Source organism: Fulmarus glacialis, unplaced genomic scaffold (genome assembly GCF_000690835.1).
Source record: "Fulmarus glacialis isolate BGI_N327 unplaced genomic scaffold, ASM69083v1 scaffold46865, whole genome shotgun sequence".
Lineage (NCBI taxonomy): Eukaryota > Metazoa > Chordata > Aves > Procellariiformes > Procellariidae > Fulmarus > Fulmarus glacialis.
In genome coordinates, this window is record NW_009214559.1 from 5,290 (window position 1) to 26,004 (window position 20,715).

Sequence of the window (20,715 nt, forward strand, 5' to 3'; positions counted from 1 at the left end):
TGAAGAAGAAAGCCTGAACACAGTAGGCAAAAAGAAAATCCTGTTTCAAGGAAAATACCATCTCCAATATTCATATATCATGCATTAGAGATTCCTAGGACTGAACTGCTAACACTTGTATGCTGCTAGAAGCTAAGGCATATTGTAAATGCATTATCTGCTGCAAGCAGGATATTGTCATATCAGGCTACCTGAAAACCTGAATCTGAATAAAAGTTTAAACCAGTCTTCTTCCATAATTCATTTTACATTTAAAAACAGTCTGCAGTCAGATCAGTTCCTTTCAGCAAGGCAAAAGTAACAAACAAACAACAGTGTCATAGCAATGATTCTTCAGTCTTCATCTTTTTTGTTTGTCCATTCGAACCACATTGCAGATCCTGCCTTTTCTTTTTCTGCTGCTGTAACCTTTCCTCCTTCCTCTGTAGGTAGGCGGCCATGTTATCAAATGAAGCCTTATAGAGACTGCTGTAGTGGCGCTCTGAGCCAACAAAACCTGCAATTTGGCAAAGCAAGAACACAAGACAGGTGTTAATTCCCTTAGCGGTCTCATCAATTACTTCCTGTACTGTAATTCTAGATAGTGGCATTTCAACTCATTTACTGTGGTCCTATCCACTTTATTAAATATCAGCATTTACACCGTGTAAGCCTGATTTGTGTTGGTAAGCATCTGTTCAGCATTCACGCAGCCAAGCATAGCCTCCATTTTTAGGCTAAAAAATTTGTACAGAGGCAAGCACCTGACATTGAAGCAAAGAGAACACGCAGCTCTCCCTACATGTTGGATACTTGCAGATTTCAAGGCTTCTGTTTTTAAAACGACTGCTGTCTCAACTTACTGTTAGATATCCCATTGGAGTTGTTCCCCAAGACCTAAGCACTGCAAAGGGCATATGCTACCTAACTGTGCTTAGCTGACCTGTCTCCTAGACTATTAACTTAAAAGAAGCCCAAAGAAGTAGACTTCAAACAGTGATGTCCTACAGCACATACACATTTCTAAGCATTCACTTCAATGGTTTTGTTACACCTTCTGTGAATTCAGCATAATATTTATCACACCATCTTTAAGACCGTAAGCTTAGACGAGTTTAACAGGGAACTAACTGCTATCCAAAAAAGCCCAATCAGATTGTTTCTGTAGAGAATACAGAATGAGACTAGCTGGCTAGGTCCACATTTCTAAAAATTGTTAGTGGTACCTGACAAAGCCAGTTACCTCTAGTTCTCTTTGTATTCCTACCTTTTCCAACTTCCAAAAATTCTTGATTTTAAAGGGCAAATGCAAGGAAATCCAGTATTTGCTAAGGTTTGGTCCTGAAGCTAGTGTGCTACTCCACAGTAATGTACATACAGCAACCTCTTGTCTCTTGGTAGACAAACAAAGCTACTTTCCCTTGCTGGTACTCAGCAAAGCAAATGCTTTTACTTTTGAGGGTCTTGCACTCACATAGTAATCAATTTATGGGCCTTTAGCCCTGGGAGAAATTGCGTGCTGTCAGTTTGAATATCCATGCCACTCTCTACTTGATCAGTCTGCACTAAATCTTGCTCTATCTTTTTCTGGGATCAGTTATAACAATATGAAACTGTTCAACGTGTATTTCAAGATTGACCTACGTGTCTTAAATCCTACAGAATCAGCAATCAGGTGAAACAAGTTTATAAAAAGACTACATGCAGGCATTAAGACTGGGTTTAAAAAATATAATGATCACCTTTTTTAAAAGAAGTAACTACCTTTTCAAGCACTAATTATGCACTGGAATAAGTGCTCATCAAGAGACCCTCCCCTTACTAATTAACAATAATAGACCCTGTCATCTGAGCAGTCCTCCTTTCCCAGCTGCAGATGCAGCCGGCTACTGTATATCACAGTAATTTGCTACACTGCCTAATTATGCTCAGAACCTCTTCCCTTGCCTGCTCTTTTTACTTCTCTGTTGCTCATTTTCACTCAGACCTCATACTTCTAATTATCTGCCTGGCTGTAACTATCAAGTCTGCAACATCTACATGCAAACACTCTCCCTTCCAAAGAAGTACCTGACTTCCTCTTAGATTTCAAAGACTGTATCAACTTAATGACAACTTAATGACCAACTTAATGACAGCTACACCCACATCCAACACTAAATATTAAGGAGACTTTACATTAGACTGCACGTTCCTGCAACTCTTCCATCTTTACGTATGACCACTGAGAACAGACCAAAAGACCGGTGGGGACTGTAACACTTTTTTTAAGGAAGGTTCCCAGTCTCCCAGCAAAGTACAGGAGAGAAATTTCAATTAATCAACTCTCAATACATGATGAGACATCCACTAGCACATGCTGCAACCCTTCTCTACCCTGCAGCCACCACTGCCATAATTTCAGCTTCTAAATAAAGTTGGGTGGTTTTTAAATACAAAAAATACTGGAAACAGAGGGTGCTTCTGAACTAGTAAACCATGTATTGTTTTCCTGCCAGAGACTGGGGGTGGGGCAGGAATCAAGAACAAAATGAACCAACCCTGATACCAATCAATTTCATCTGTGATACCATCCAGGGTCACACTCTCCAGCCACAGCAAGCTCCACCTAATCTGCCTTGCCAAGGTGGACCCAAATGGCCCATCTTTACAGCGATGCTGCTCCTCCCATGGCTATTCCATTCTCACTGTCTCCACTGTACTTCTGATAAAGCATCAGGCCCAGGTAAGAGACAAGACGACAAACAACAGTATTCGATATCACAGCAGTAAGACAGACTCCAGCAGCTCTGTCACAGGGTGTTTAGCTACAGATAAGGTGTCTATGTAAAACAGTTATAATGCTACAATTCAGATCTAAATACATCATTTTGTGGTAACAGTAACCTGAACACACTTCATGATCTATACTAACTTCCATACCAGATGGAGTGATGAAACTGAGAAAACTGAAAGATTAAGTGACTTCAACAGCCAGCTGAACTGACCTGAACTCTAATCTTGCTCCTAAATCTTATGCTTTAGCTGTAAAAATTGCATTTCCTGGGCCTTTAGGCCAAATTTCTCACCTTCAAACACTGTCCAGTTGTCTTGAAGATATTTTGACATCTTCTGTAATCCTTCGTCATCAGTTACAGCCTGGGAAAAGAAGGAACATCACAAGATATTTTGGGAATAATAAACAATCTCATGTTTCACAGCACACTGAAAAATGCAACAGCTTTCAGACAAGTACAGTGAAAGGAGAGCAAGTGTAAGCCCTCCATGATCTCTTTTAGGCTCCTTTTTTCCAGGACTGCTATAGAAGCCTGGCCTGAGATCACATGTTCTGCTGAGGAAGCTTTTCAGCTTGAAGGAAAAGCAAATGGATTCCCACTTACTAATCTGTGAGGAGAAGGAATATCACAAGGAAGACATAAGTGTCAAAGAACATACTTAGAAATTTCATTTAAAACCACTTCACAACTATACTATAATTAGCTGGGAACTTACAAGGATAACAAGCAAGCTTCCAGTTGTTTAATAGGCTATTACAGAGAACTTGATAGCACATCCCTCAAATGTGACTCCCTGTTCTCAGCAAAAAGAAATCCCCTTAATGCTCCCAGAATGCCTTGGCCCGCAAAGGATCCCTTAGAGGCAGGTACAGGGAAGGCTGTGTGGAAAGCATTCCTCAGCAAACCACAAAGGGATTTTGTTGTTGTGGTTTTTTTAAATATTCAAGTGTAGCACACAGAAAGCACAGGCAATGGTTTAAAGTACTGAGTGCAACAGCTGACAACCACTCTGCTCGATCCTGCTATGCCAGACGTTAGCTTTACCAGAGAAGAGACTGGTATTCACAACAAGCTCTCAGCAGCTTTGCGTTATACGCAGGTGAGAAGTAGAATGAGATGTGCATCTATGACTTTTACTCCATCTCAAGACATAGAGAAGTTTGCCATTTAGCTTTCATGGAAGTTTACTCCATTTTTATTATGTCCTCTAGACAACACAAAACATTCAGGATGTTAGCATAAGAAAAGCACCTACCTTCCACTGTCCATCACATGGTCTGTACAATTGAAGAGGAGCTTCATTGTCTTCCTGCAAAATCCATAGATCTCCCGTTTCCTCAAACGCAATGTCCCAACCTTTATGTTTCAAAGAGATTTGCTGTCTGTAAACTAGCTGCTGGGCAATGGCATCAAGCTGAAAGACGTAGACTGTGGGAATACTTTTGAGAGGAAAAACTTAATTACCATTATTACCAAATCCACCTACAGCCATCACTTGTATAGCAAACTATAAACACCCAGTCTAATTCCAAACAGAGCCAAAGCAAAGTCATTAGGAATTGCAAAAAATACTCTAGCACTCTAGTGCTTACATGATCTGAGGCAAAAGCTGTAAATACCTAATACGCCAAATGGCTTTTGAAGCGTTACATGAAAGAAAAAGCAGTCAATACTGCCTTTTCTTTAAAAGAAAAGGTAGTAAAGGGCATTTCATAAGGATTGCTAAGGACTTATGTAAGGAGTGTTGCATCATAGCACACCGGCCTACAGGGCTTCACTTGAAGGAATATGTAGCTGAGCACCAGTCAAAATAAAACAGGAAAGGAATTGCATGCCGGGGAGGGGAGGAGGGAATGAGAGGGACAGGAAACCTTGACAGGGCTGAAGAACAGGACTCTGACACCGCACTCATCTCCACCTCTCCCATCAACACTCATTCCCCTAACAGCCACAGCCTCTACATGCAGAACTTCCTAGCCTCCCTCAGACAGGTCCCCCATGTGCCAGACAGGACACCTCGGTTCCCTCCTGAGTGGCCTACCAGGTCCACATGATAGCACTGTTTAGAAATGCTGGGCTGTGGAGCTGCAAATAAAAGTGTGACGCAGAGCACGGCACGGCCCCTGGGCTAAGTGACATGGGCACTGCCTTCAGCTGACATGGGTTCCCCTTCCAGGGCCAGTTTGGATGCCCACGGAGAAGGCATGATGGGAAGCAGCTAAGGCTCCTCGCTCTGGCGAAGAGCAAGTCCACTGAGGGGACAGATTGCCGATTTCACTGTACAGGCAACTCTGGCAATCTCTCCCTTTCCTCTTGGCAAGCTTTTGTCAGGAAGAACAGCTTCCTTGGCAGGCTTAAGGTGCTGTAGAAAGAGAGGGGAAGAGGGCTTGTCTATCCCCGCAAGACATTTCCTCGCCAGTTGGATTTGTAACTGGCCCTTCAGCTCCCGAGCACTCTCTCCTTACACAAACACATACATTTGAACCCAGAAGTCAACGTAGCCCCTCGACATTTTTAAACTGAAGCAACGCTGTGGTTTTAAACAGAATGGCTGAACCCATTTACAGGAGCAGAATACGGTCAAGAAGTGCCGCTCCATCGCCACAGCATCCTGAACAAAATGGGACCCAAACCACACATGTCAGGCACAGCGATTTAGGGAGATATCCTGAGCACCGAGCAGGGCTCTCATGCATCCTAGCCTTGCACTTCCTCCTGTGACTGAAAGACATCATAAAGTCTACAAAATTCAACTTAGCTGGGTAACCCTTGCACTCACTTCTGCACTCAGACCAAGTACAACAAGGACCCAGAGGCTCCCTGTGAGGCCACAGGCATGCCTGGGATACTCGGAGATCCACAGTACCAAGTACTGCAGGCTAGGGGGAAGTTAGGACAGCCAACAGGGAAAGCTGCTCTTGCCTTTGCAGGAGCTGTGATGATCTTAGCCATTATTCCATTTATTCTTACCAGTCACATAGAATGGCAACATAACCACCCTGACAGCAGTAGGATATTCTTGACACAGGGTATTTCTGTTAGGAAAAGAAAAAGAAATATCCTTGTAAGTTAAGACCATTTATGGGCAGAAAATTCACATTCCATTTCATGTCCTAGCCTTTAAAATTTAGCAGATGTCTTAATTTACAGCAAGTCAAGCAATGTAATTACCTTTAAACTGCAGTGAAGTATATTTTTGTACCAGTGTTTGCTGTTTTATGAAGTCTTCCACAGTTCTCCCTTCACAGCCATCCAAACAGAGATCAAATGTAAAGGTTTGAGTGAACTACTCTTAATAGACAAACTAACAGATGAAGGAAAAGTACGCCACCTTCAAACATTCTCTCCTGCAATGCTAATGGCAAAAACATCAACATTAAGTCTCCTCAGCCAGGATATCACACTAGCAGCTTAGAGATTATAAACACAGGCCATTAGCTGCTGCTATGTTTGTTAAAAAAAGAAGATACTGATGCATCGCGAATATCCTTGCTGTGTTGTCTGCTTTCAACCTGTGTCTGGGGGTGAAGCCATACCATTTAAGAGAAAATGCGTTCTGAAGAACAAGGCAAGACTGCCTGAGGCCATTTTCCTCATTTAAAAAAAAAAAAAAAAAAATCCCACACCCAACAACGACAAACCCCACACCACACTCCTAAATTAGAAGATGTATAGTTTTATCTGGGAGAGAATCAGAGAAATACCTTTGCTGCACAAACCATACTACTTGAAATATATAACTGATTTGAGAGTCCTTGAGTGGGAAGTAAGAACTTGGGAGGAGCAGAGAAACTGCAAGAAGATGCCCTACGGTGCTTTTTCAAAAGTGTCTGTTACATAATGTGAAAGACGAAACTGCAAAGCCAAAAGGCTGGTTCTCAAGTATATTTTATAAGTAGCAGTAACACCAGCACTTCTGGTTAATAAAACCTTCCTCCTAGAGAAGTAATGAGTTATTCCTTTTAGGGCAGGGAAAATACATTTTCTTGACACTCCACTGGCAGAATTCAGATGCATCCTCAAGTCCTCTTTCCTTTTACCCCCTTTCAAGCCTTCACCTCCGACACTCGCCACTAGACAGAACCCCTGGTTAACCGGGTTAAGCTGAATTTGGGAGTAACCATGGGATTTTACCCTTTGAGCTACCAGCTGATGTATAGGCATTGTCAGGGTGCTCATTTCGGAATTTTGCAATCAATGTAGGAAAGCAAAAGAAGCTCTACAGCTTCCAAACATTCAAGTCAGCAAGTTTAATACCAGAAGCTATTTTGTAAACAGTACATGATGCAACTACTAAAAGATAAACCAACTGCGGGAAAGAAAGTTAATTAATGGTATAAATATAGCTGAAAACCAGGGTTACACAGTGCATCTCTAGCACATGAGAAAAAAAAAAATCCATTCTGTGATACAATCTCATGGGGGGGAAGCAAGAACAACAGCATCCCCACACTTTTCACTCACATACTCCTCGATTGCCTGTTTAGACAGAAAAGGAGCACTTCATAAAAAACATTATCAAAAAGATGGTATGTTTTAGAGCTCTTGGGAACAGATGGGACTAATCTCTTGCTACTCTGCAGAAATACTAAGTTGTTAGTCCATATTTAGCATTGGGACCCAGAACCCCTGTTTAACACGGACATAAAAAAATGCTTACAGTTCCAAATAAAAATAAGTTGGATGAGGATGAGTGGTCTGAACCAGAAAGGTTCTCTGTAGCAAATACATCTAAATGTAGTTATTGCAGTATGGAGCCATTTACACCACCGCTTTAGAGTAGAACTGACAGCTCCTATTGTAAACCACCAGTGGGTTATTTAGACATTTACGGGAACAAGCCAAGATATATATATATTAAAAAAACCCAAACCTGTGATATTTATTTCTAGTAACAAAGCTCTGCCTCTCCGCCTGTCTCATGACAAACATGCAGGGCAAGTGCAGCGATGGGAAGTGCCCACCTACACAGCTAAGTGCTTTGTCAGAGGGTTTTGTGAACTTGAAGTATGCAGCAGCTCTCCCCCACCCTCACTGGGGGAGGGAGGAGGAGGAGGTTTTTTTGATTTGAACCAAGTGTTATTCACAGCTGGACAGAGACAAGAAAATGCATCTTCTTTGCAAGCTCTCTCCTTTCCATGTGTGGGTAAGTTAACAATCAGCAAAGTGAACACAGGCCCCAGAGCAGGATCTTGTTCAAGGACAAGCCTATCAAATCAGTTAATTTAAAGAAAAGCTACAAGAGCAGTCTGTGATAAACAGATGCTCACTTGATACTCTCTGAACTTATTCAGCGTTTATATGACACTGTTATCAGCCTGCCAACACCTTAAAATTAACTTTTGATGTCATCTGTGAGAAGAGGTGACCCTATGAAAAATTAATGTACTAGAGCACTGGGCTAGAGTTGTGCAATTCATGTTCTGGACTTTAAACAAGTTTCTGCTGTCAAGAGGATCAGATGAGGTGAAAGCTCCGAAGCAGGAAAAATATTTATGTATCTCTAAGAAATTAGAGAATTAATCCCATTCTAGTGAGAAACTGAACTGAGGATCTACAACCCATCAGCTGAAACCAACGCTACACTGCTCAAAAACACTCCTACATTCCCCAAACAGACTTATATTCATCATCTGCCAAGCAAAATAAGCCCACATTTATGTGCTCACATGACCCACCATTACTGATGATTCCATTATCATTGTGCTTCAGGTTGTGTTTCAAGCTTCAGTGCATTCACAGTGGTTATCAACGGTAAAAATGAAATGCAACGCAAAAGAAAAAAAAAAACAAACACGTATACCCCATCTGATCTTTGGTTGCCAGAGTTATTTGCAGACAGCACGCTAGTTACAACCTACAAAGTGCTGACTCAAGAGATTGTTCCCTTAAATTCAGACTATAAATGTCACACTAGGTTGCAGGGATGATCTTTGATACACTTGGATGCACAGCACAACTAAATACTACCACGAGACATCATCTCTGGCATTTCTACCACTATGATGCCAGCAAAACACAAGTCTCCTTTCCCCTTTGGTCCTCCACGCCATCAGAACAGTAATTGTTCTGAAAGAAGTATATATTGACAGCTGTGTAGCAATGCAGCACAAAGGCGGCAATGCACCGCATTAAGGTTTAAATCTGTCATTTTTCTGTCTGTAATCATTGGGACACTGCCTGATCACTGTTCCAAGTATGTACAAACTCTGGAAGTCATCCGAGTCTTCTGCACCCCTCAAGCATTGTGCAAACTTAATGTCATGGGAGACAGATTTTAGAACGCCTGTAATTCTGGGCAGTAAGCAGAATTTCACAGATTCAAGGAACAGGCCAGCCTGAAGGCTTCCAAGACCACCGTTAGGAGACACATACGGCTGCGGATAGAAGAACTGCAAAACACTGCAGGAATACAGTTTATTAATTGCTATGTTACATTTATTAACCCACAGTTTGTGGGTTTTCCCTTTCTGTCATTGCTTACTCACACCAAGGTAAAGCAGCTAAACAGAGACTCCTCAAACAGTCAAAGGGCACCCCAGATTTCTACTGAGAGACTCCATCACCATAAGAAGTATCCTATGGAAGGGACTTTATCAGGTGTGTTAGGGGACAAGGCAAGTATTACTAAACTACATTCAAAAGCCTTCAAAAACATTCTAAGAGAGTTGGAGATTATTTTTTAAATCAGTTCCTGCTTGCAGCAGCAAGTTTTTTTCCTCTAACATTTGTTAGTTTATCCGATGCTATGTTCAAGGTTTATTATGTAGTTTCATATTTTTTTTTTATAAACTTGTTTGTAAGCAATGGAGTTACGATTCAGTGTGAGATCAAGCACCATTAATTTACATGCAAGCTACCTTTCTAAATACTAAGCCAGTCTAAGCAACAAGTAGCATTTTTAAAATTAGTAATAGGATTCCGCAGTTCACAGCTAGTTGCTTACTAGTCCTCAATGGTCCAATAAAGCTAGAAGGCAAAGTATTTTAAAATAAAACCATTCTTCCCTCCAAAAGAAATGCCTTGCAACATTACTGCAGACATGGATTCGATGGCTACCAAACCATGTTGTTTCAACAGAGCACTCTCACTAGCTACTTTAGAACACAAAGATAAAACACTTCAGCTTTGAAACTCCCCAAGCCACTTATTTCCAGAAGGCTATATGTGGTAAACTAATTTTGTAGATTTGCCTCAATCTTAATTCTCCCTTCTTTACTCAAATCCTGCTGCACCCAGATTATAAGAGGATACCAGCTACATGGGCTTGTCACCTAACTTGGTACACCCATTTTTTGCTTGTGAAAAAAACCAGCAATAGCTACTTCAAAGATTTCAAGAACTAGACTCAAGCTGAAATGCGCCAGAAACCTTGTGAATGTGTATGAGAGGTCTCTGGCTCAGGTGTGCTTTAAAGTTTCAAGTTCAGGAGCAGGTTAAATTGTCCATATAGATACTACCCTGAATTCCTGCTAACAGGAACTGTAGGCCAAAACCAAGATTTACAGTATCTGAGCTTTGAATGCTGTGATGCAAGTGGCTGCCTTCCTGGGCTTATCTATAGACACAAAGTTGCACGTTATTACTCCAACACAAAGAACAACTTGCTGATGTCTTCTGCACAGAAAAAAACCCTTGAGTTGTCAGGTCTGCCCCAAGGAGCTTGGTCCTCCCATGGATTGTGCTCCCAGTTCAGTAACTGGGTATCCCACTAACAAGATCAGGCCAGACCCACACGGACAGCAAAGAATCTCTGAGAGATCCCCAGGAATGGCTCCCGACTGCTGGGAGAGGCCGAGCACACCACACTTCAACTAACCGAAATCACAACAAAACACAAGGGAGGAAAGACAGAACTTTTCAATTCAATTTCAGCCTGGATACGAATTCCACAGTGGATTTGCTTCAAGAGCCATCCATGGCTACAGGCTTCCCAGTCACCCAACAACTGGGAGACAAGTGTGGTCTTCAGAGAAAGAAGTGTTTTTAGAGATTCACATGAAAAACACACCCATCAGGATGGGTGGTAAGACAAACAACTCTTAAATGACCCAACAGATTAGCAGCTGGTTTAATATGATGTACACAGCAGGGACAAGAACGAGTGCTGTTTCACTGCTAATAGGTCGTATGCTAATTCACGTGACAAGAAAGAAGATCAAGTACTACCAGAACGACTCCTCACATCAGATTAGCATCCCAAATTACAGTAGCACCCCTAACGCGTACGTATGACACCACTCATGTACAGGCTGAAAGCTAAGGAGAGCTCCTGGGGTATTAAGTTTTCACGTAGGACTCATACATTTTAATATTGGACACTGCCCAGCTTCAGAACAACCCAAAGGAACAAGCCCAGTGTTTTGACTCCACAGGGCAGTATTATTGCAGCTGACTGGTTACAAATGTTACAAAGCTTCTTTTTGCTCAGATAAATTGCAACTTTAACACTTGAAATTCTAAGTATTTTTTAAAAAATGGGTGAATTTTTAGATCTGTCCAGTGTTACAAGATACTTTCTGGCTAAGAGACTAAGGCACCTGTGTTTTTGGACAAAGCCTTCACTTGAAAATTTTTCCAGTGTGCAGAACTTCTATTTGGGAAGAATTACAAACAGCTTCTTTTGGTCACTGCTTGGCACTTCTTAGAAATGCACAGAAGACACAGGAATGGATTTCAGGGACTTTCTTCCTTTACTGAAATGCCAGGCTATTGTAACAGTTTCTAGGTCTCACATAACTTCCAAACCCAGGGACAGAAGGGAGGCACTCCCAACAAAATGCAACAAACACGTCTGGGAGTCACAAGGATCAGGAGGATAGCAAAACCACTAACACACACGGGCGTACCTGGTCAGTTTTGGTTGTCTCAGGCCCACAGATGCCGCTTAGATGACAGCAGTACACTTCTTCCCCGCTTTTGTACTCCCAAAGTCTCAGAGTCGAGTCCTGGACAGATAAAAGCGGACACAAGTCTATTACTAACAGCACCTCAGGCAAAGAGAGGCCACTCCTTCCCTTCAGCTAAATCCTATTTCCCTGAAGAGCTTCCCACAGAAGCTGCTAAATAGTCACTTATTTAAGACTCAAATTGCAGATAAAGCATTTTAATTAACATAATTTTTCCTCTCCATTCTAAATTATTCAATCATGCTAACTTTAATTCTCCTTTTGAAGTGGAAATTGGGTAGCTGGAGGGCAGCATTTCAAGTCTGTCTCAAATAGCATGATAATACATGTGCTCAGCATTTTAATGGCAATTCTTTCAGGTTGCCCTTCTCCACCCCTACTCTTGTTATCACCCAAATTCTCATTTGATTTACTAACCTCCTGGAGAGAAGCTAAACACCTCTCTGGAAAAACAGAGTCATCAAAGAGCATTTGCTAAGAATTAAATATAGCCGCACACAGCACTAACGCTAGAGGTGCTTAAAGAATTAGAGGAACAAGAGACAAAAGCCTTAGGGAAGCAAGAACAGCAGCTGAAACCAAATGCTAAGAATTACTACGATCTTCACATCTTCACAGAAAACATTATTTGTTTCCTATGCAGTTTTGGTAATCTGGGAAACAAAGAATATTGTTTCCTTTCTTCTAGACCAACTCCATCTACTCTCTCTGTACAGGTCTGGCATGACAGCTGGATGCCATCAATTTAAGAAAAGGGCTGGGGAGAGAGAAAGGAGGGAACACTCACTTCTTCAGTCCTCATCCAAGCATTGCGTAGCACTGCACTGCAACCTCTACACAACATGCACTGGACATACTATGAGGACATACAGACAAGGACAAAATTCAGAACAAGTCTCACAGGGGAAAGCAAGTGGGAGGGTGTAGAGGGAACAATTTTCTCATCTTAAAAGCTCTAAAAAAAAAAAAATCTGTGATTCTAAGGCCATTCATTCTCAAGACACTCATTATCATGGCAGGCTGGCATAATACCCATTCACTTCAAAGTTGTTTAACAGTCCAATGATTAATGTTTGTCTGTGCTGCAAAGCAAGATGAAGAAATACTGAGGACTTCGTGATTTCTCCATCCCAAAGACCTTAATAAGAAGCTAGCCTTGCTATAAACACAGTAAACGGCTCTTATGTTCTAGCAATAGAATGGCGGAACAGAAAGCTGAGAGAAGGGGGGAAGGAGGGAGAGAGAAAGCATGCTGTAAACCATGAGAGACTTTTCCAAGTAACCCAAGGAACTTGGGGGAAACACAAGCAAACAATGCTTTTAAAGTCTGAATTTTCAAGAAAAATACTTTTTTGAAGAAATTGCAATACATACCCCAGAAGCTGACAACAGCAGATCAGGATAGTTGGGTATTACAAGTATCTTGCTTACAAACCTAAAGGGAAAGTAGTCAAAAGTTGAACTCTCTTGCATGACACTCTGGTCTTTAAACACACACAGTAAGAGAAAACACTAATTTTAAAGAGAATCTTATAATAAACAAACAAACAGATTCTCCACATCAAGCTAACTAGGAGGAAGAAAAAAAATATGTCTACAGTACTTAACATAACAGTACTTAACATAGTATATATACATTACACAAACTACTGACTTTCTACTTAATAGAAAAAAACATTTCCCCATCTGCACTCAAGGAATTCTACTGACTTCCTCCCGATTGAGAACTTTGCCATTTAGACCAAAAAATGCCAATGGAGACAGATTTACTCAGGTAGCATGTTCCCCTTTCTCAGTTCATGATGCACATTAAAAATATTAATCAACAGATGCTTTTAAAACACAACAACAGTGATGACTCAGCTGTCACAATACCACATCTCTCCCATCACAGTTGGGGATCATTCAAAAGCAATCTTTACAAAATTTTAAAACAAGCATGTGGCAATTTACCACTAGTGTCTACATTCAGCCAGAAACCTTGTTCTTCAGAAATATGCAATACTGCTGTGTCTACCATGACTTGTCCTTGTTGAGTAATGAGGACCTGAACTTCTGGAGTTCGTTATTATCTTAGAGCTCAGCAACTTAAAACATAGTGACCTGAGCAGAACATTACCTGAGTGGGACAGTCTTGCTTTTGAAAACGGGCATGATTTTAAGGCCATTAAAAAAAGAAAGAAAAAAAACAAGAAGGAAGAGATTTGGTCACTGTAACACAAACTTTCACGACAAAGCAGTAATGGCAGGTGCATGCATGCATAATAGATCCAGCAACAATCGCCATGCACCCCATTGAAAAAAGAAAATCCAGGAGCGTGAAACAAGACAATTATAGCTGCTTTATGTAATCCTTTGCTTATTCATTCCTAATTTAAATATTTAATTTTAAAATATATTTCAGTCAATTTACACTAAGTGCCTTTCCACTCTGCAGCCACTAATGAACTCTTTGTGCAGACACAATGGCCCCCATTTAAATGTGTCTTTCTGACCATCAAGTTCTATTCATTAGAAAGCACAACTGTGTACACAGTAGGTGGAAACATCGGACATGGCCCTGTAAATATGCTATAGAAACTGACCTGATCAAAGACTACTTAGGTCTTTAACATGAGTAGTCTCTTGCTTTTATACTATGCCAATTCTACACAGGTTAGCCTACCAAATGATGTTATTAAAATCACACTGATACTCCAAATTAATCTGTGACCTAAATGCTCTATTAAAATACCTTGGTGGGCAAGTTTAGGTAGGTTGCTAGCCATATCTCAAGTTCCCCAGTCACACTGTCTTTCTTTAACTCTTGTTTCTGATGTAGTGAGTTGACTGCACCGTATTGCATCATCTTATGGAAGAACGTGCCTGGAAGGGTGTTGTTATGCCCAAGTAACTCAGTGGCCAGACAAGCAGAAATACACGCGTTCTCCACCCTATGCAGGGTCACATCTTCTCTGCTACCTTGTCACTGTGGACTTCAAAATGTAGCAGTGGTCACACATACAAAAAAAAAACCCACAAAACTTGCACAACCCCCCTACCCTACTCAAAAACCCTAACAACTGACAACAACAAAAAACCTCCAAAAGCCCACAAAACTACATACAGGTAGAAGGCAAAGTCGACAGACTTTTAAAATATCACAACTGATAGACATTTTAAGCAGCAAAATGTAGAGGGAAAAGTCTTTTAAAAGTCTATTTGCCATCTGTGTCTTCCTCATGGGAAAAGGACTACTGAGAAGGGAAGGGAAAGTATGGTCCCTCCTGTAGGCTGAAAAGGAAGTCCTAATGAAGTGGCTGGAAGACAACCCCTATTCCTATACCAAAAGAACTACCGGTCTCCTAGCAAGTCAGAGCGTATCTGAATCACATCAGTAGAGCTAGCAGGTTGCTTTGCTGCCTTCCACTCTTCAGATAACTAATTAGAAGGACCTTCACTTCAGGATGGAAGAGAAAGGAAGGGAAGGGAAAGATCATCCTTCCTGTTTTTATGCAGAGTGAACCCTGCATTTTACTAGACTTAGTAACACAGCAGCACATCATCCTTCTATAGGGATATCCCCTATGGTCCACCTTCCACAGATCCTTCTACTTGCCTAAGTGTTCTTGCTCATAGCAATAGAACCAATCTCAAGGAAAACACAAAGTCCCTTTTCTCAGCTACTAGAAAGGCCAGGTAACTACATTAAGAAGCGTGATTCCTTCAATCTATTTTATGGGACCATTTTGCAGCCTCTAGCTCACCGGAGTCTGATGTCCAGGCAGAAAGAGTGCTCTATCCTTTCTATTGATACAGCCAGGTTTTTTGTATTACCACAGAATCTCCAAGTCCGAGCTCTGCATTGAGGTGCCATTAGAGTAGCGTCTGTTCAAACCACAAAGACTTCCCTTCCTAAGACAAAGGTAGGCTCCATCCTGAACTAACAATCTCCAGGCTCTGGAGTCTCTTGTGGCCAGCAGGTTGAGTGAGGTAATTCTGCCCCTGTACTCTGCTCTGGTGAGACCCCACCTGGAGTACTGTATCCAGCTCTGGAACCCTCAGCACAAGAAAGACATGGACCTGTTGGAACGGGTCCAGAGGAGGGCCACAAAAATGATCAGGAGGATGGAACGCCTCTCCTATGGGGAGGGGCTGAGAGAGTTGGGGTTATTCAGCCTGGAGAAGAGAAGGCTCCAGGGAGACCTTATTGCAGCCTTTCAGTACTTATAGGGGGCTTATAAGAAAGATGGGGACAAACTTTTTAGCAGGGCCTGCTGCGATAGGACAAGTGGGAATGGTTTTAAACTAGAAGAGGGTAGATTCACACTAGATATAAGGAAGACATTTTTTATGATGAGGGTGGTGAAACACTGGCACAGGTTGACCAGAGAGGTAGTAAATGCCCCATCCCTGGAAACATTCAAGGTCAGGTTGGACGGGGCTCTGAGCAACCTGATCTAGTTGAAGGTGTCCCTGCCCACAGCAGGCTGGTTGGACTAGGTAACCTTTAAAGGTCCCTTCCAACCCAAACCATTCTATGATTCTAACATAGACCCATCTGTTGTTTACTATGATTTGAGGAGACAATCATTTCATTCACTGAGGCACAGTGAAGAGCTGCACACAGTAACTTTTGTACACAATGAACTTACTCTTTGTGTCCCAGACAGTAGGATACAATATTATGAGGAGCCTTTGCCAGGCTGACTCTGATCTTCTCATCTCTGTCTGCAGTTAGGATATACCGGTCATCGGGACTCACTGCCTAGTGGTAAAGGGAGAATTTTAGTGCCCAGTAGTTCAATGCTTGTTTTAATATAATTCTTCCTAACCAGGAGAAAAAAAGATTAGCAGTAAACTATCTGTTTCTCCTGACTGAATGGCAGGTGAAACAATAAGCCATGCTTTTCCACTGACAATGAAAGCATAAATCTTTATGACAGTAACTTTCTCGCTCACTACGACAAGCAACACTGACTACCGGGTCCAGTGAAAGCCACTGAGCTCCAACAGTACAGGCGGAAGTCCCACTGTGTCTTAAAAAGAAAGTTAGTTATCACATTGAACCACTCAACTGACAAACTGACATGACAGACTGGGTGAATTCCCATATACATTCCATCACCAAATCTTCTGTGCCTGTAAAATGAAGACTTTTTGAACACTCACACTCCCATAATAGATAACCCTTTGGTAAACTCAGTAGGAAGAAATCCAGACCGCATACTTCAGTTATATAAAAAAACAACTCCCAAATCTGCAAAAAGTGCAACAATGAAAGACCCAAACCCAAAAATTGTACTAACTACACAGAGGCATGTACTTACCACATCCAATAGCAGAGACAAGTGACCCAGCTCAAGTTTTCCATCTGCTTGGGGTTCTGTTATTGAGAAAGAATAGACATCACCAGACTTGTCTGCAACCAGAATCTTATCCTCTGCAGCTGTAATAATCAGGGAAGTGCATCTCCTGTTCACGGACCTGAAAGAAAAATGGCACAGTTTGAACAGCTCTGGATAGCAGCTTCAGCAGTCTGGATTCAGACCCAGTTAAACAGACCAAGAGACTGGACAAAAAGCTCTCAGATGCAACATTCTTGAAATGGCAGCAATGTGAATAATCTTAACGGAGGATATGGGGCCAAAATAGCACTTTTGAGACCTATTAAATGACTAAACTATGTAATAACAAACACCTGGGGGGGTGGGAGAAAAAAAGGAGGCCATTAAAGCTGTATGCCTGCATTTTGCTTAGGTACTTTCTCAAATGAGCATTTTGCCTAGGCAGCCTGCCAGTACTCTAGAGAAAGCTGGTAGACTTTCTTGCACTCTCCATAATAAAAATACAAGTTAAACATGCAGAAAAGAGAAGACAAGGTAGGAGTTCTCCTAGTAAAAGTCCTTTGCAGCAATACATCTAAAAACTGTGTTGAAACTACTTCTCCAGTTGCCACTTCGTCCTGTAAAAGGAAGGCCTTCCTCGTAAGCTTCAAGGACTCTTCCTCCTTGCATCCAAGGTCAGAGAGCCATAGTCTCAGGCTACCTTGTCCAGGCAAAGCCCTGAACTTGAACTCTGACTTTCCCTCACCATCTGCCTGTATCTTGTAGTTCCAGTTGCCAGTGTAGCAGGTAACGGTTTTCTTGCAATTTTTCAGATAAATGTAAGGACCATATATGTCAGAAAACAAGTTTTAAAAAAGGTTTAATCACTTAGTCTGGAGAATGCTTCTGCAACTTAACAGCTATTGTTATTACTATTATTCTTCTCTTTTCATAACACCTCTTTTCCAAACCCCTCTATGTCCTGTGTGTTAACATAGGACTGTGGATACCGGGGACTATAGGGCACGGACATTTCTATACACCTACTCTGAAATTCAGTGACCGTCTGGAGGCAAAAGAACAATATACTGTACTTCAGGTAGGAAGACAGAAATTCTAATACTTTTTAGTGACTGTTTAAAGGAACACTGTAACAATGGGGAAATGTATAGGACAAGAATGCCTGCTAACACATCGCAGGCTCAGGCAGCACAGTTTCAAAACAGGTTACCTTGCCAACAAGAAAAAGTCTTGCTCCAAGTTCATTGTACTGCCTTTGATCTTAAACACGAAGATTCAAAAGCTCCCCTTGTTTGAAATGAGCTGACGCAAAAAGCTAGCACTGCGTGAAACCTTTCATACAGCTTGCCACAAAACACTGACCCAAGTTACATAGCTCAACTTCGGCATTCTTTTTTTCACACAGAGACCCTTTTGCCTGTATTCCCAGTTTCCTAGTAAGACGTAGTGACATTCCCAAAAAATCCAGCTGTGGTCCTAGTTGATCTTTTAGCAGAAAACTGAAACGCCAAACAATTATCCTATGGCATATTACGGGCAAGACACACAGGACAGAGCAGCAGGGAAGACAGAACACAGAATGAACAGAATTTGCCATTTCTGGGGGGTTTTTTTTGGTGATTACTTACTCACTACAACATTGGTTAACCCACCAAAGGTCCATCATGTACCCTACCCACACAGCCAAGCTGACAGAGACTCTGTTTTGTTTTGCAACCAGCGCCTCACATTTGTCAGAGGCCACCAGAAGCAGAGACGTCACATGCTGAGGTACTTTCTCTGGAAGTCCTTCACGGTCCTCTTTTTTACAGACAATTGTCACAAGCAGCAGCAGAAAACTTGTAACTAGAGGACCTCTGGTGGACAGCTACAGACTGTTTTCTCAAGAGGACTGTACTACAGAAGGGAAACAGTTGGCAGCATCTCTAACGATACGCTTTTAAGAGAGTTCACAAACTCCCCAAAACATCTTCTCCTCCAAATCAACAGTGCACTCACTAAATTGCTCAGTATCATTCTTACAGGCCCAACCTTAGTGTTCACTAGGAGTGGGTAAAGTTTCAGTTCCTAAAGATGCAAATACTGTCTTTTGGAATAAGAAAAGGGATTATCCTTTCCTTGGCCACTGATATAAACATCTGCACTCCCATTCTTGGTGTGGGGATACCACACAATGCTTCTTGACAAGTATCTTTGAATTCCCAAGAACATTAAATTTGTTTGAACAAGTACAAGGAAAAAAAAAAAAAGAGGCAGCTTAGTGATAACAAATGGCAACATCCAAGTACTACTATTTTATAACTCTTAAATTAATCAGCCATAAATCCATAACAAAGTGACATGCAACATCCTGCTTCCTCACCTGATGCTAACACATTCCCAGGAAGGCTTCGTATGGAACAAAATCAGACGTTTGCTGTCATCTGTCAAGGCAAAATAATCTCCTGATGGGGAGAAGGCAAAAGCTAGGATGTCATCACTTCCTTTATCTGTTGGTTTTCCATCCTGGCTAATAGAGAGAAGAGGAACGACAGTTCACAACCTGAGAGTTACCGAAATCCTTAAAAAGAGCAGGTTGCTCTCACACCATCAAGAAGGAGCATGAAGAACAAAGTACATTAGAAGTTTTATTTGTGCTTAAAATGTTGAGCCAACTTGAAAATTAATGCAAAGAAAAAAGCCAAGAAAAAGGAAACTGATATAAGATCTAAGCCTGTATCATTATCTGCTTAAAAAAAAAACTCTAGGGTTTTTGCTAGCAGATCTTGATACAAATTTAGGGGAAAACAGTAAAATTGGCTACGGGTAAAACAATGTCCAGTGGTTGAATTTAAACTAAGAAAAAGACTGTTTTGGGTTTTGAAATCTCATGACATAGAGAACACACCTGAAGGAGGAGTTACGTAACCGGTTTGTGGGGTTTTTCCTGTCTTAGAAGGTCTAATAAAAAATGCAGCATTTTCCCGTAAATGTCTTGACCAAGAAGAGTCCTACAGAATCATTGATTATACTACTGGTGTTTCTCTAAGAAAGAAAAAGGTGTACAGTCTCCCTCACCTCTGGGATGAAACAAAAACAAAAAAATACATACATATATATCCATCAGGGTTAGCAAGAACGAGCTAGCCATCACCTGATCACGGAGCCATCCTGTGACTTTCTTTTATTATCTTCACTGCCACATAACCTCAGGAGGAGATGCACCCTCCAGGAAAACAGCAGATTGCCTAAGCAGATTTTCTCACCCTTTATTTCCTAAGGTCTTCTCTGCACTGATGCAATCGTACACGAAGAGACTATCATCACTGCAAATAAAAAACAACAGACTAAAAACACTGGAACTAGAACAACCACAACTAAGAAGAGTGTCAACTCTTCTGTAACATGTTATTATTTCGCAGTTATTTGCACAACCAACCCCTATCTCGAGGAACCACCCCTGTGAAATGGGCTCCCAAAGTGCTACAGGTGCGGTAGAAGCTTAAAACCTTGGACTGTACACACATGCCAAAAAAAAAAAAGAAACTGTCGCCTGTTGGCAAACAGGTATTTTACTTAACTATTTGTCACTAGCGTTTACCCCATTGTTCACATACCAGTGACGCGCATCTCATGGTGCATAATCGTGCCAGAAAACCGTCAAGACTAAAGAAGCTTTGAACTGGCATTCGGTAACAGAAAACGCACACAAGGCACGCCTGAAGGCCTGCGCCCGGCCACGCA

General features: G+C 41.5%; 1 protein-coding gene across 1 annotated transcript; it reads right to left on the minus strand.

Annotated features, from left to right (window-relative positions):
- Window positions 1-317: 317 nt before the first annotated feature.
- Window positions 318-20,297, minus strand: WDR4 (WD repeat domain 4; the record flags this gene model as incomplete). The annotated part of the gene is made up of 10 exons (XM_009578588.1): window positions 318-496; window positions 3,048-3,117; window positions 4,012-4,195; window positions 5,727-5,791; window positions 11,606-11,704; window positions 13,040-13,100; window positions 16,300-16,412; window positions 16,975-17,131; window positions 19,355-19,501; window positions 20,238-20,297. Coding segments are annotated over 10 exons (1,135 nt in total), but the record flags the coding sequence as incomplete, so codon positions are not given.
- Window positions 20,298-20,715: the final 418 nt, after the last annotated feature.